The sequence below is a fragment of the Engystomops pustulosus genome, chromosome 1, assembly GCF_040894005.1.
Source record: "Engystomops pustulosus chromosome 1, aEngPut4.maternal, whole genome shotgun sequence".
In the NCBI taxonomy this organism is placed as follows: Eukaryota; Metazoa; Chordata; class Amphibia; order Anura; family Leptodactylidae; genus Engystomops; species Engystomops pustulosus.
This window is the reverse complement of record NC_092411.1, coordinates 283,905,999-283,923,667: the sequence shown is the minus strand read 5'-3', so window position 1 is coordinate 283,923,667 and position 17,669 is coordinate 283,905,999. Positions and strand designations below refer to the sequence as shown.

General features: G+C 41.4%; 1 protein-coding gene across 1 annotated transcript; it reads left to right on the top strand.

Moving 5' to 3' along the window:
- Window positions 1-11,102: 11,102 nt before the first annotated feature.
- LOC140127027 (vomeronasal type-2 receptor 26-like) lies at window positions 11,103-17,265 on the top strand. Its single transcript, XM_072147225.1, has 2 exons — window positions 11,103-11,283; window positions 16,373-17,265. The coding sequence occupies exons 1-2, from the start codon at window positions 11,103-11,105 to the stop codon at window positions 17,263-17,265; spliced, it is 1,074 nt and encodes a 357-aa protein (XP_072003326.1).
- Window positions 17,266-17,669: the final 404 nt, after the last annotated feature.

Below are 17,669 nucleotides of genomic sequence, written 5' to 3'. Positions count from 1 at the left end.
GGTGGAAAACCTGGGCATCGGAAAATTGCTCAGCAGCAACCGGACAAGTGGTTTGTGACTGTGGGAAGGGTCCAGAAAACAGTTCCTCAGAGTATGCCGGTTCAAATGCCAAATTTTCCTGGGAGGGGGCAGACTGGGGGGGAGGAGGCTGAGGTGCAGGAGCTGGAGGAGTGCCGATTTCGGTGACATGGGTGGACTGCGTGGAAGACTGACTGGTGGACAAATTGCTCGAAGCATTGTCAGCAATCCACGACATCACCTGTTCGCACTGTTCTGACCTCAACAGTGCTCTACCACGAGTCCCAGTAACTTCAGACATGAACCTAGGGAGTGTAGCTCTGCGGCGTTCCCCTGCTCCCTCATCAGCAGGTGGTGTCTCACCCCACCCAGGACCACGGCCTCTGACCCCTGCAGTAGTTGGACGCCCACGTCCCCGCCCTCGTCCTCTACCCCTAGCCCTCGGGTTAAACATTTTGAAAATGAAAGTTATAACTTTCATTTTTTTTTAACTTTTTTTTGTGTTTTTTTGTGTTTTTTAGTTTTTAAAACCAAACAATGCTATCCTATTGCTATGGCTATTTTCTAGCCAAGTATGAAAGCACACTGCTATGCCAAATGAGATGACGCTGAGTTACGAAAAATAAACGTAAAATAAAAAGTAAATGGCAGACTGTGCCTAATTGAAATCAAACCCCTAATAAATTTTCCCACTTCGGTCTTTGCGATGGATATGTGCGTCACTAAGCGCTAAACACAACGGTCGCAAGTCTCACTACAAATTCCTCACAATATGGTAGTAGATGCACTACAGCAAGGACAGCCACCAGCAGATCAACCAGAAATAAACTATATATAACGCTATTGTAGGCCTAAGTAAGCCGTTTGGATTCTCCTATGGCTATTTTCTAGCCAAGTATGAAAGCACACTGCTATGCCAGATGAGATGACGCTGAGTTATGAAAAAATAAACGTAAAATAAAAAGTAAATGGCAGACTGTGCCTAATTGAAATCAAACCCCTAATACATTTTCCCACTTCGGTCTTTGCGATGGATATGTGCGTCACTAAGCGCTAAACACAACGGTCGCAAGTCTCACTACAAATTCCTCACAATATGGTAGTAGATGCACTGCAGCAAGGACAGCCACCAGCAGATCAACCAGAAATAAAATATATAACGCTATTGTAGGCCTAAGTAAGCCGTTTGGATTCTCCTATGGCTATTTTCTAGCCAAGTATGAAAGCACACTGCTATGCCAGATGAGATGACGCTGAGTTCTGAAAAAATAAACGTAAAATAAAAAGTAAATGGCAGACTGTGCCTAATTGAAATCAAACCCCTAATAAATTTTCCCACTTCGGTCTTTGCGATGGATATGTGTGTCACTAAGCGCTAAACACAACGGTCGCAAGTCTCACTACAAATTCCTCACACTATGGTAGTAGATGCACTGTAACAAGAAAGGACAGCCACTAGCAGATCAACCAGAAATAAAATATGTAACGCTATTGTAGGCCTAAGTAAGCCGTTTGGATTCTCCTATGGCTATTTTCTAGCCAAGTATGAAAGCACACTGCTATGCCAGATGAGATGACGCTGAGTTATGAAAAAATAAACGTAAAATAAAAAGTAAATGGCAGACTGTGCCTAATTGAAATCAAACCCCTAATAAATTTTCCCACTTCGGTCTTTGCGATGGATATGTGCGTCACTAAGCGCTAAACACATCGGTCGCAAGTATCACTACAAATTCCTCACAATATGGTAGTAGATGCACTGTAACAAGAAAGGACAGCCACCAGCAGATCAACCAGAAATAAAATATATAACGCTATTGTAGGCCTAAGTAAGCCGTTTGGATTCTCCTATGGCTATTTTCTAGCCAAGTATGAAAGCACACTGCTATGCCAGATGAGATGACGCTGAGTTATGAAAAAATAAACGTAAAATAAAAAGTAAATGGCAGACTGTGCCTAATTGAAATCAAACCCCTAATAAATTTTCCCACTTCGGTCTTTGCAATGGATATGTGCGTCACTAAGCGCTAAACACAACGGTCGCAAGTCTCACTACAAATTCCTCACAATATGGTAGTAGATGCACTGCAGCAAGGACAGCCACCAGCAGATCTTTCATAGTAAGCTCTTTCATAGTTTCTACGGTTGAAAAAAGACACTTGTCCATCAAGTTCAACCAAGGAAGGGAAGGGATTGGATGAGGAAGGGATTTAGGGGAAACAATTCTATATAACATAACCATCAATGTTATTTAGCTGTAAAAAGGCATCTAGACCCTTCTTGAAGCTATCCGCTGTCCCTGCTGTGACCAGCACCTGAGGCAGGCTATTCCACAGATTGACCGTTCTCATAGTAAAAAAGCCCTGTCGCCTCCGGTGATTAAACCTTGATTTCTCCAAACGGAGACAGTGCCCCCTCGTCTTTTGATTTGATCTAATCTGAAACAACTTACCACCATATTTTTTGTATGGACCATTCATATATTTAAATAAATTAATCATGTCCCCTCGTAGTCGTCTCTTTTCCAGACTAAATAAATCTAGTTGTTTTAATCTTTCCTCATAACTGAGACCCTCCATACCCCTTATCATTTTTGTGGCTCTACGTTGAACCCTCTCCAGCTCCAGGGCATCCTTTTTATGGACCGGTGCCCAGAACTGGACAGCATATTCCAGGTGTGGCCGAACCAGTGCCTTGTATAGTGGTAATATTACATCCCTATCACGAGAGTCCATACCACTTTTGATACATGACAAGATCCTACTGGCTTTAGAGGCAGCTGATTGACATTGCATGCTGTTATTCAATTTATGATCTACTAGTACCCCCAGGTCCTTCTCAACAAGGGACTCTCCCAGATTTACTCCCCCAAGGACATATTTTGCCTTTGGATTATTGGCCCCCAGGTGCATAACCTTACATTTATCCACATTAAACCTCATTTGCCAAGTGGATGACCAAACATTCAGTTTGTCCAAGTCACCCTGCAGCCTATGAACATCCTCCATAGACTGTATTACACTACACAGTTTGGTGTCATCTGCAAAAATAGACACAGTGCTATTAATTCCTACCTCTATATCATTAATAAATATATTAAATAGTAGTGGGCCAAGCACAGAACCCTGAGGTACACCACTCATAACTGGTGACCATTCCGAGTAGGAATCATTGACCACAACTCTCTGGATACGATCCTTCAGCCAGTTTTCAATCCAATTGCAAATGATTTCTGCCAAACCAATAGCCCTAATTTTACCCATCAGGCGTCTATGAGGGACAGTGTCAAATGCCTTTGCAAAGTCCAAGAACACAATATCCACAGCTGCTCCTCCATCCAGGCATCTGCTCACCTCTTCATAAAAGCAGATAAGGTTAGTTTGACAACTTCTATTCTTAGTAAACCCATGCTGGCTGTCACTTATTATACTATTTGATGTCACATACTCCAGTATGTAGTCTTTTACTAACCCTTCCAATACTTTCCCCACAATAGAAGTTAAGCTTACAGGCCTGTAATTGCCAGGCGAAGTTCTAGAGCCCTTTTTATATATTGGCACCACATTTGCCTTGCGCCAGTCACTTGGCACCACACCAGACATTACAGAATCCCTGAAGATTTTAGCCAGCGGTACAGCAATAACAGAACTGAGTTCTTCAAGAACTCTGGGGTGTAACCCATCTGGTCCAGGAGCTTTGTACACATTGATTTTATTGAGCTTAGATTGGATAATGTCTACATTTAGCCAGCCTAGTATATCACAGGATCCATGACCCGCACTGGCACCACCCAAGTCAGAAGTTCTCTCTTCTATTGTATAAACGGAGCTAAAAAACCTATTAAGTATCTCCGCCTTCTCCTGGTCTCCAGTCACCGATGCCCCATTTTCAGAATAAAGGGTTCCAACCTGTTGTGACCCATTTTTTTTTGCATTGATATACCTAAAAAATTTCTTGCTATCTTTAGCTACCTGTCTTTCATTTTGTATTTTGGCTGATTTGATTTCTTTTTTACAGATTTTGGTAAGTTTTTTGTAAGTATTGAAAGCCTCAGGTGACCCGTCAGATTTATATTTTTTAAATGCCCTCTTTTTCTCATTAATTGCCCTTTTAACTGTAGCTGTAAGCCACGCGGGGTGTAATCTAGCCCGTCTATACTTGTTACCTATTGGAATAAATTTAGAAGTATAAAAACCCAGGATAGATTTGAATTTCTCCCATTTAACATTAGTATCACCATGTGACAGTATCTGATCCCAGTCTATATCCTGTATTGCAGCCCTGAATTTTTGGAAATTAGCCCTCTTAAAATTCAAAGTTTTCGATTTTCCCACCTGTTTCTGCTTTTTAAAGTTTAAGAGGAAAATAATTATATTATGATCGCTGTTCCCAAGGGGTTCCCGGATACTGACATTTTGGACAATCTCCTCATTGTTAGAAATCACAAGGTCCAACAATGCGTCACCTCTTGTGGGATTTTCTACAAACTGCACCATAAAATTATCCTGAAGAATGTTCATAAAATGTCTCCCCTTCACAGATGAAGACGAGCCCTGACCCCAATTTATATTTGGAAAGTTAAAGTCTCCCATTATCACTACGGTCCCCTCCTGTGCAGCCCGCTCCATCTGTTTATATAGGTGACCCTCTATTTCCTCAGAGATGTTAGGGGGTCTATAAATTACACCAAAAATAATTTTCTCAAAGCTCTCTTGGCTTTGAATTTCAACCCACAAAGTTTCAGCCTCCTCACACTCTGAGACCACTGACTCATTCACAATCGCTTTTAAGTCTCTTCTGACATACAGACATACACCGCCTCCCCTCCTATTTGCCCTGTCTTTCCGAAAGAGTGTAAAACCTTGAATATTAACAACCCAATCATGCGATGCATCGAGCCATGTCTCTGCTACACCAACAACATCTAACTGTTCCTCTAATATCAGAGCCTCAAGCTCGCCCATTTTGCCTGAGATACTTCTGGCATTTGTGAACATACAATTTAATTTTCCACAGTTATTTATCTGATTTAAAGTAATTTTACTGGCACATATATCCTCACCACTGTTCTGCAACTTGTGGATCTCCTTATCCACTGCCTTAGGCCCCCATACACAGCCCACATCACCACCCACCAACATAACCTGCCCCCTCTCTGACCAACCAGAAATAAAATATATAACGCTATTGTAGGCCTAAGTAAGCCGTTTGGATTCTCCTATGGCTATTTTCTAGCCAAGTATGAAAGCACACTGCTATGCCAGATGAGATGACGCTGAGTTATGAAAAAATAAACGTAAAATAAAAAGTAAATGGCAGACTGTGCCTAATTGAAATCAAACCCCTAATAAATTTTCCCACTTTGGTGTTTGAGGTGGATATGTGTGTCACTAAGAGCTAAACACAACGGTAGCAAGTCCCCCTGCAAATTCCTCACAATATGGTACTAGCTGCAAATAAAAAAAAAAAAAAGTATAACGTTATTGTAGCCCTAAGAAGGGCTGTTGGGTTCTTGTAGAATCACTCCTGCCTAACACTATTCTAATAGAACAGCCTAACGCTTTCCCTGACCAGCAGCAGCTCTCTCCCTAGCGGCATCCAGACACAGAATGATCCGAGCAGCGCGGGCAGCGGCTAGTCTATCCCAGGGTCACCTGATCTGGCCAGCCAACCACTGCTATCGACGTGTAAGGGTACCACGTCATGCTGGGTGGAGTGCAGAGTCTCCTGGCTTGTGATTGGCTCTGTTTCTGGCCGCCAAAAAGCAAAACGGCGGGAGCTGCCATTTTCTCGAGCGGGCGAAGTATTCGTCCGAGCAACGGGCAGTTTCGAGTACGCTAATGCTCGAACGAGCATCAAGCTCGGACGAGTATGTTCGCTCATCTCTAGTCTAGATGCCTTTTTGCACCTAAATAAAATTGATTGTTATGCTATATAGGATTGTTTCCCCTAAATCCCTTCCTCATCCAATCCCTACCCTTCCTTGGTTGAACTTGATGGACAAGTGTCTTTTTTCAACCGTATAAACTATGAAAGGTCTAATAAAGTAATCTTTGATACCTTTTAATGGCTTACTGAAGTATAAGATGTAACATGCTTACGGGACATCTTAGGTCCCTTCATCAGGCATGGTATGACAGGCTTTCTGAAGTGACACAGATCTTATACACCATGAACACACCATGAACAGAGAAGTAATGCTACATAAAATGTAAGCAAAGGACAATAACATTAACAGAGTGGAGACAACAGGTCCTTAGGTCCTTAACCCCTTATCACCGTCGCCAGTTTTCAGCTCAATGACCAGACTCGATTTTTCAAATCTGCCCTGTGTCACTATAAGTGCTTAAAGCTTTGGAACACTTTAACATATCCAGGTGATTTTGAGATTGTTTTCTCGTGACACATTGTACTTCATGTTAGTTGTAAAAATTTTCTAGGACGTTATGAGGCTCAGAACTTTATGTGCAATTTTTTACATTTTCATGAAAATTGCCAAAACTCACATTTGGAGGGACATCTCAGCTTTCAAGTGACTTTGAAAGTCCTAAATAATAGAAAAACACCATAAATTACCCCAATATAGAAACTTCATCCCTCAACATATGTGATACAACTTCTATTAAGTCTATTAACCCTTTAAGTGTTTCACATGGGTTAAAACAATATGGACCTGCGATTTAGAAACTTTAGAATTTTTTTGTAAAATACATTCGCTTAGGCCAAAACTGACAGCTTCATAATGAATAAAATGATGAAATGTTCTGCAACCTTTGATGCCCAATTTATTATGAGTGTAGCGATACCCCATATGTGGTGGTAAACTTCTGTACTGGCGCAAGGCTGGGCATAGAATGAAAGCAGCGCCATTCACAGCAGATTTGTATTGTCAGATTTACAGGCTATAAATTTTATTTTTTTTGGTCATGTGAACTGAGAGCTTATTATTTGTGGGATGAGATACAATGTATAGATCATTCATTTTGGGGGTCTATAGCTTATTCATGAGATTTTATTAAATATTTCAAGGTGAACACAAACAAAATTATCCATTTACTATCGACAACTTTTCAGGGTCATAACTTCTATATTTTTCAGTTTACCGGTCTGGTTTAGAGCTTATTGTTTGCGAAAATAGTTGTTCTTTTCAGTCATATCATATTAAAGTGCACAACTTTTTTTGATCGCTTTATAGAACATTTTTTGTGATGGTGTTTGATGAAAAATAGTTTTTCTTGTTTTTTTTTTGTCTTTCACCAAGCGGGTTCAATATAGATTTAGATTTATTGTACAGATTAATACGGATGGGGTGATATCTACGTTTTTGGGTGTTTTTGTGTTTTATATACTTTATTTGTATTTTATGTGTAACTGGGGAGATTATGGGACTTTTATTTTATTAATGTATTTAATTATTATTATAAAATGATTTAGACTTTTTTTTTACATTTTTAACATACACCATACTAGGGCTAGAACAAACATTCATCCGATCGCTTGTTCAAGCCCTTACACTGCAATACACTTGTATTGCAGTGTACAGTGTAAGGCCCCTTCCACACTAGCGAGTGTGATGCGATGAACTCGCATCACACTCGCAACGCAAGCTGCCGGGAACGCACGGCCCGAACGCTGCACCGCGGGAGTGAACTGACATGCTGAGTTCACTCCCGCGGTGCAGCGTTCGGGCCGTGCGTTCCCGGCAGCTTGCGTTGCGAGTGTGATGCGAGTTCATCGCATCACACTCGCTAGTGTGGAAGGGGCCTAAGTAACTAAACATGCTACGCATGCTCAGTTACATTCAGCCCGGTCCTGCCAGGAGGCGGAACCCGGAGAGAAGAGGAGTCAGCAGCCTTGGGGCATACGCTGGACCACGGGGCTGCGGCAGGAGGGATCGGATCCCCCGGTAAGCACATCCGGGGAAAGAACATACATAAAGCATGACTGTAGGGTGTTAGTGCCGGGTCTGGGCTGTGATATCACATCGACACGAGCGAGACCTGGTGTCCCTTAATGACCACCGTAAAAAGCAGATAGGGCGGTCACTAAGGGCTTAATTAGATGACTCGGGCAGTGTGATGGTTTATTGCCTCCAAGTTAATAACCCTGGAGTCTCTGCTGACCCATTATCTCAGGATAACTTTTCTTGGAGGTTGTAAAGGGTCATGAATTCCTTTGAGTGGAGGGTGTCAAAGAGGGTAATAAACTTGTATTCCCATATTTGTCTCTCATTTTGTGACCAGAAATTGCCCTTTAATACAAGAACCTTCATATCCAGGGTATTATGGACAGGACTATGACCTATTCGACCTAAGAAAAGCAACAGGAATTTAAACAGGGCTTCCTCCTCTTAACCACTTAAGGACGCAGCCATTTTATAGCTCAGCCCCATTTTTGTATTCTGACTTGCGTCGCTTTATATGGTTATAACTTTTGAACACTGCTACTTATCGAAGCAATTCTAAAATAGTTTTTTCCTCACATGTTGCACTTAATTTTAGTGGTAAATGTTGGCTGATAAGTTTTGCGTTTATTGACGGAAAAAAATTACCTTATATACTCGAGTATAAGCCTAGTTTTTCAGCACAAAATTTGTGCTCAAAAACCCTAACTCGGCTTATACTCGAGTCAACTAAAAAAAATAAAGACAAAACTCACCTTTCTGACGTCACCCGTAGGTCCTCTTCTGTCTGAGACAGTCTGAGACAGAAGAGGACCAATGGGGGACGTCGGAAAGATGAGTACAGTGTTATTTTTTTTCCTACTAGAGGGGCTGGGCAGGCTGTATGCTACAGGGGCTGGCAGACTATATACTGGGAGGCTGTAACCAATGCATTTCCCACCCTCGGCTTATACTCGAGTCAATAGGTTTTCCCAGTTTTTGGTGGTAAAATTAGGGGTCTCGGCTTATACTCGGGTCGGCTTATACTCGAGTATATACGGTATGAATTTTTTGAAAAATTTACCATTTTTTAAATTCTAAATCATCGTGTTTTCATGCAGATAGATTTACCACCCAAATAAGCTGCTGAATAAAATTTCCCATATGTCTACTTTTCAAATGTCTAGATAATTTATTTTGATGTTGCGTGGCTTACAAATCGAATATCGATTTTCTATATTTTCAGAATTGACTATTTTGAGGATAAATACTGTTTTGAAAGACCTTTTAAATATTTAGCATTAAAGCCACCCTACATAATCAACCCATTTTCAAACGAGCACCTTCAAATTATCAGAAACAGTTTTTAGGAAGATCGTTAACCCCTTGAGATCTTCATAGTAATTGAATCAAAATGGAGGTGAAATTTAGAATTGTCAAATTTTGATGAATATACGCTCATTTAGCCCTAATATTTACACATTTCCAAAAGATAAAAAAAGAAAACCCATCATAAAATTTGTTATGCAATTTCTCCTGTGTACATAGACCCCCAACATGTGGCTATTACTTGTTTTATGAGCGCACAGCAAGGCGCAGGATGGAAGGAGGGACCTGCAGCTGCCAGGATTTTAATTCTCATCGGCTCCTTTTGTAGGCTATAAAATCTTAGCTTTCTCGTTATTGGGGCCATGTGATGACAATTTTTTTGTGGGATGAGCTGCTTTTTCCAAATAAAATCCTAATGTGGGGAAAAATCTATCATTTTTGCACTGCCGTCTTCCAAGTGGCATAACATTTTTACTTTTTTGGCTACAGAGCTGGTTGATGGCTTGTTTATTGTAGGATAAGTTGTACTTTGCAATAGTATCATTCTTGAGTGCATATGTTTTTTTATCACTTTTTATTGCATTTTTTTTTATTAAATAGGTAAAAATCATATTTTTTTTGTGGGTTTTTAACTTCTTTTTTATGGCGTTCATGGTACGGTTTCAATAGTTATTTAATTTTTTTCTACAGGTGTTTATGGATGTGGTGATGGTATACATGTGGGATTTGTGTTATGATTTAGACTTTTTTGCACATATGACCCCAGGTTAAATACCACAACAGGTTAAACAGGCGTGATCGGAGCACACTCCAAACGCGGGTGTCACTCGGGGATGTCAGTGGTAGATTACCGCTGACAATCTGTGACTCCCGATGTCAGCGCCGTACTTGTAAGGCGGGTGCCCGCACAGTACTAGTAAGGGGTTAAAATCAGCTTTTATTAATATTTATTAATGAGCAAGAAAAGCTTTGTTGGCTTTTACCAGAGCTCCTCCATTCTGTAGCTTCACAGGCTGTTACTTCCCCTCACACTGTGTGACACTACAGGATTTATAGGAAGGGGAAAGTGATCAGAGAACTGGGGGCATGGGGGTACAAGCTCCTGCACAGTTTTACACCCTCTGAAGATATAGAAGGAATAGGCACTAGTAATGTCCTCTATCTGGAGGGACATAGGAGGCAGGAATGGCATTTTATGACCAATCATTTTTAAACATTGTTAAAAAAAATTTGGCTTGGACACAGACTTCACCCTGAACTTGCACCTAAGCATGAGCTCCATTGAAGTCAAAATGGGCCTGAATTTTGACAATTAACAATGCCTAAAAAGGGGTGGTAACAAAAAAATGGGCTAGGAAAAGTGCTTAGAATAATTACATAACATGAATGGACTCATGAAAGTACTTAAAATAATAATGTAATTAAATAAACAAGGAAAAAATTATATATATATATATATATATATATATATATATATATATATATATATATATATACTCAAGTAAAAGCCAACCCTAAGTATAAGCCAAGATACCTAATTTTAACACAAAAAACTAGAAAAACCTATTGATTCGAGCACAAGCCTAGGATGGGAAATGCATTGGTCACAGCCTCCAGCCAGTATAAACCTGACCAGCCCATATCCCCCATTATATAGCCTGCCAGCTTCTTCCCCCCAGTATGTAGCCTGCCAGCCCCTGCCCCACCAGTATATTGCCTGCCAGCCCCTGCCCTCCAGTATATAGCCTCCAGTAAAAAACTAACACTGTACTCATCTTTCCGATGACCCAGTGCAGGTCCTCATCTTGCTTTGGCTGCTCCGATGCCTCTTCCGGTCTTTTGGCTCCTTTTCTGGTCGTTCAGGTCCGTGCGCATGACCAGCACACACAACGACATCAGGCACTGGCTAACGACATTGTTTGTGCACCGGCGGCATCGCAGGGGGTCCCGAAGAGGAACCAAAAGCCATAAAAGCAGCAAAATAGGATACGTAGGACACGAGAGGCGCCGGAGCATCTTAAGCAAGAAGAATACCTGTGGTGGGTGTCGGAAAAGTGAGTACAGTGTTAATTTTTTTATAGACTCGAGTATAAGCTGAGCTAGTTTTTTCTAGCACAATTCTTGTGCTGAAAAACTTGGCTTACACTAGAGTATATACAGTAATAAAAAATAATTATGTAAAAAAAAATGCTGACATGCTATTGATGTTAAAGGAACTCTGGGTGCCCAGTTATTCTCATAACTGCAAAAAAATGAAAATGCACGAACCATTCCTACTTCTGCACCTAAAGGTGCTTTGTTCATTCAGACTCAGTTATTCTCAAAGCTTTAACCCCTACCCACCGAAGCCTCTTTTCACCTTCCTGACAGGGCCCATTTTTTCAAATCTGACATGTGTCACTATAAGTGGTTATAACTTTGGAACGCTATAATATATCCAAGTATTTTTTGAAATTGTTTTCTCCTGACACTTTGTACTAAAAAGATTTTCAAAATTTAAACTGGTCTACTTTTTTAACACATTGTCAGAATGTGGGGCTTTGAACTTTAGGTGTCATTTTTCACATTTTCATAAAAAACGCAAAATCAGATTTTTGAGGGACCTGCTCAAAATTCAAGTCACTTGGAGAGGCCTAAATAATAGTAAAACCCCATAAATTACCACATTATAGAAACTACATCCCTCAAAGTATGTAAAACAACTTTTCTGAAGTATATTAACACTTTAATTGTTTTATAGGGGCTAAAACAAAACTGGGGGACATGTATCTTTATTTCTGCTAGTCAAATTGTCTCTTTTTTGCGACTTTTGACACTTTTGCGACTTTTCACTGCGACTTTTGCTGTTGTTTTTCAAGTATGTCTTGGTCTGCACCTTGTGCCTTATGTATCTTTAGTTTCCAGATGTTCTGTGTGATTTTTCACTTATGTATCACTTTTTCTTGCTTATTTTTGCGACTTTTGAGGCGCAAATCTGCACCTGGTCCAGGGCAGGTGCAAAGGAAGGTTTTTTTTCCAAGGACCCTGTATTAACATGTAAATTGAAATTATTTCAAATAATGGTTTCCTTTCTTTTTGAAATTTTTGGGGATGTACACCATACCATAAAAATAATATGTTATCTTTATTCTATGGATCACTATGATTAGGGTGATACCTCATTTATATAGTTTTTAATATATTTTTACAATTTTACTGAAGAAAGACTTATGTTGTTTTCTTTTGTTTTTGTATGACCATCTTTTTGGAGGCATAGGGGCACATTTACTTACCCGGCCCATTCACGATCCAGCGGCGCGTTCTCTGCACAGGATTTAGGACCGGCCGGGATTTATTAAGGTAGTTCCTCCGCCGTCCACCAAGTGGCGCTGCTGCCTCTAAAAGCATCTCAATGCGCCGGAATACACCGAGCTGGACCAAGTGAAGGTAAGCGCTTCCCAAGCGACACATTTTCGGTTTTTAAATGCGGCGGTTTTTCCGAATACGTCAGGTTTTCGTTCGGCCACGCCCCCCGATTTCCGTCGCGCGCATGCCGGCGCCGATGCGCCCCAATCCGATCGCGTGTGCAAAAATCCCGGGGCAACTCAGGGAAAATCGGCGCAAATCGGAAATATTTGGGTAACACGTCGGGAAAATGCGAATCGGCCCTTAGTAAATGACCCCCATAATTTTAATAGCTTTTGGTTCACAGAGGGTTAGGGCTTACTTTTTACGAGTTCAGTTGTTCTTTTCACTCATACCACTTTGGCGCATGTAACGTGTGATTACTTTTTAGAGCACTCATGACAGAGTGGCACAATGACTGAGTGTGGAGATGGCAGCAGCATGAGGTCAGAGAGTGGTACAATGACAAATTATGGAGGTGGTAGCAACATGGTAGGCCACAGAGTGGCACAATAACAAAGCCAGGACATGGCGGCAGCAGCAGCAGCAGCAGAAGGTCAGAGAGTGGTACAATGACAGAGTGTGGAGGTGCCGGCAGCAGCAGCAGCAGCAGCAGGAGGTCAGAAAGTGGCACAACAGAGTATGGAGGTGGGTGGCAATTCCAGTCCCTGGTAAAGATGGTGGGAGGCAGATGGAGCAACTGGCAGCAGATGTGTGGCATCAGGCGGGTAGCAGCATCAGAATAGTGGCTGAGGCAGGTAGTTAGAACCCAGACTCATTTCTCAATGTTTGGGGGAGGCGTCATGGCTGATATAATCTGAAGCATTCATGTATTGAAATTCTTGCCGATCCACACCTGATTCATCTTGACAAAGGTCAGTCTTTCAACATTATAGTTGGACAAGCGGGTTTTCCTTGGGGTAACGATGGCTCCTGCCGGACTGAACACCCACTCTGATGCCACAGTACTGGCCAGGCAGGACAGGATCTCTACTGCAAACTCTGCAAGTTGCGGCCACACATCAAGTTTGGCTGTCCAGTAGTCCAGGGGATCCTCTACCTGGGGTGGTAAAGTGCTGTCCAAGTAGGCCACCACCTGCTGGTGCAGGATCTTCTCCAGGTCCTGCTGCTGGTGGCATTTACCTTCTTCTTTAGGTAGGTGAAGGAATCTGCTCGTTAAGGATTCCAGACTTAAGATGCTGCTAATGGAGCTGCTACTTCTCCTACCCCCCCTTTCTCCCTACAGCAGCTGTAGTAGTAGTACATGAGCGATGACTGCCAGAAATCCCCCAGTCAGACCTGACAGAGGATGATGCACATAGGCAGCGGCCAACTGTCTGCACAGTATTTCTCTATAGTACGCCAGTTGTTCCTCCCCAAATACAGAACCCCAAAAGCTGACACCCTGGATTTTGAGAAAAAAATCACTCCAGCAACTAAGTGGATTTGACATGGATTTCTTGATATCAACTTTAGCAACAAAAAAGAATTGAAATTTGGGTATGCAGATCCCCCAAAATGGACACCCTGGACCTTGAGCAATAATCACTCCATCAGCTACTGAGTACAAGCAGCTAGACGCGAGCACATGCAGTGTAAAATGACAGGATTACAAATGGCCGTCCCTAGAATGGTCCCTAGAAATTAAAGATCTCTTTGCTTAATGGGATTTAAATACTCTTGTTCCCCTGCCTCCTATAATGCACACATCACTCAGGTAGCTCAGGGTTTGCACCTCTTTTTTGCCCTGACAGACCTGTACTTCAACTTTGTTGTATTACTTACCTGACAAATTGAATTCTTTAACAAAGCAATAAGCTTATTTCATCTTTTAGCTTGCTGGCAATATACATGTAATCCATGACGTCTAAGGGAGTGTTGTTAGGCACACAAAAGGATGGATATCATCGGCAGCACAGATCTATACAATCCACACCAACCACTGAAGATAAGACTACCAAAATAAGTGGATTTCTTTAATTTATTCTTTACTTTCTTAAAGTTTCCAGTGTCACGCTGCAACAAAAAATGTTCCCCTGGTTATAGAAAAGCGCAGGATGGAGGATATGTGTTCTGCTGTTATACCTGTGTCCTGTGTTCAGAGAGAGAAATATCAAACATAACAGGTACAAAAAAGCATTATATTGTATTATAAAGAGATATTATGCCCCCCTTCCAAGCTGTTGTTATACTGATGCTCCTATATGTTATTCTTATACTCCTTTCTACGTCTATGACGCTGTTTGTGTTTGATGTATCGTCTGTCTTCTATGTGCAGCAATACCTGTTCAGGTCTGCTGCTTGGTCATGTGCCCTGGTCTGCCGAGAAGTGTGAGGAAGCTGGGGACGTTTGAAGAAGTCAGCAAGGAACATCTGCATTCGGCGGAGAGGAGGGTCTGAGCTGTGCTGTGCTATTCCGGAGTTGTGCTGTGCAATGCTGTGCTATGCCGGAGTTGTGCTGTGCAATGCTGTGCTATGCCGGAGTTGTGCAGTGCAATGCTGTGCTATGCCGGAGTTCTGCTGTGCCGTGCTGTGTTATGCCAGAGTTGTGTTGTGCCCTGCTCTGCTATGCAGAGTTGTTCTGTGTGATGCTGTGCTATCCCATAGTTGTGCAGTGCCATGCTGTGCTATGCCGGAGTTCTGCTGTGCCATGCTGTGTTATGCCAGAGTTGTGCTGTGCCATGCTGGAGTTGTGCTGTGCCATGCTGTCCTCTTCCGGAGATGTGCTCTGCCATGCTATGCTCTGCTGAAGTTGTGCTGTGCCATGCTGGAGTTGTGCTGTGCCATGCTGTCCTCTGCCGGAGTTGTGCTCTGCCATGCTGTGCTCTGCTGGAGTTGTGCTGTGCCGTGCTGTTCTATGCAGGAGTTGTGCTGTGCCCTGCTGTGCTATGCCAGAGATGTGCTGTGCCATGCTGTGCTGTGCCAGAGTTGTGCTGTGCCCTGCTGCGCTATGCCAGAGTTGTGATATGCCAGAGAATAAACTCTCTTCCCAACTGTCCCTGCCTAATGGCCCAGCCTACCCTAAGTGCTAGGTGACAACTGGTTGATGTTTTCTTCCTGCACCAGGAACAAAGACTAAACTGTACAAATACGGGTCAATAGTTGACAAAAATATGGGACAAACCAAAAGGAACAGAATCAATTGACAAAATGGATGATAAGAAATCAGGAAAAGAATACAAAATATAGAAGTTTAGATAAACAGTAGCAAGCTCCAATAAAGAATTATAGCAAGCGGAGAGCAAACGGCAGTCAAACTTTATATGAGATGACAGAGTACTGGTGGAGGGGTGATTGGATCACTTTCCTGACATCGAAACATGGCAATTCAGCAGAGGAGAATTGTGAGTGGAGGAAGATCCTGTCTATTGCAGCATACCTAACTGCATCCCAGAGAAAAATCCACAGAAGACAAATGGGTGTGGTGGAAATAAAGAAGGACATCCAAAAAGGAGTAAAGCAGTGTTCAGACTAGTAAGGACAAAATGTATATATATATATATATATATATATATATATAACATTCATACTGAGTTTTACTTTATTGACAGGAGATGATGCTGGAGCCGGAATCGACACAGATGTTACAATATGTTTTTATTCTTAAAATTTAGTCCACCATTACTATTTAAATAAAAATGATGTTTTCTTATTGATACAAATTAGCATTTAGGTGTGACTATATTAGAGTAAATGTCACTAGGAACAATGACATTCTCATGCCCGATTGTCTCCTTTAACATTTTATTTTTCTCCCAGACAGTGAAATCTGCCACAAATGTCCCATTGACCATTGGCCGGATGAGAGAAAAGTGAAATGTCTTCCTAAACCCTACGAGTTTCTCTCCTATGAATCAGATATTTTATCTTCAGTGTTTTCTGGATTAGTTGTGTTTTTCTCCATTGTCACCGTTGTTATTCTGGGATTATTTCTCTTATACTGGGACACTCCTATTGTGAGAGCCAATAACCGGAGTGTAAGTGTCACTCTCCTGGTCTCCATCCTGCTGAGTTTCCTCTCGGTCTTCTTCTTCCTTGGTCATCCTGTGGATATAACCTGTCAGCTGAGACAGACTTTATTTTCAGTCTTCTTCACCATTGCTGTGTCTTCTGTACTTTCTAAGACCATCACAGTCTGTATTGCTTTCAAAGCCACCAAGCCCAGAAGTCCATGGAGAAAGTTGATGGGACACAAATTAGCAATTTCTATTGTCCTGGTATTTTCTATGATCCAAGCTGTGATCTGTGTTATGTGGTTGGCCATTGCTCCTCCATATCAGGAGTATGACTTCACGTCTTATAATGAGAAGATCATCATCCAGTGCAATGAAGGTTCTGTCTTGGCCTTTTACCTCATGTTGGGTTATATGGGTCTCCTGGCCTCTGTGAGCTTTGTTCTGGCTTTCATGGTGAGGACATTACCGGACAGTTTTAATGAGGCCAAGTACATCACCTTCAGCATGCTGCTGTTCTGTAGTGTCTGGATCGCTATGATCCCGGCTTATCTGAGCACCAGAGGGAAATACATGGTGGCTGTGGAGATATTTGCCATCTTGACCTCATGTGCTGGAATATTAGTCTGCATTTTCTTTCCTAAATGTTACATAATGCTTCTAAAGCCTGAAATAAGCATTAGAAACATAAAAAAATAAAAAAATAAAACAGTTTGAGCAATAATTAAGTTTTATGGTTAAATGGTATCACATGTTTTATACTGGGAAAAAACTTTGCTAATGTATCGCTTCAAAAAGAAAGAAACCAAAGGTTAAATCTACATTTACAATATAGAAAAAAAATGGCAAATATAACTCATAGTTGTGGTTGTAAATAAGATTTTCAGACTGTACTAGCGTTCATCTTAAAGGTAAATTTTATTCAAAATTAATAAACTTTCTTGAACTTGGTTATGAGGAGCATTATTCATGGAATGCTGGTCAACTCAAAATTATTTTGTACATAAAAAGCTCTAACCAAAGGCAGAAATGTATTCTGAAAACTTAAGAAGTAAACTATTAGGAGCATTTCACATCATATTTTCAGCACAACAGATATGCAA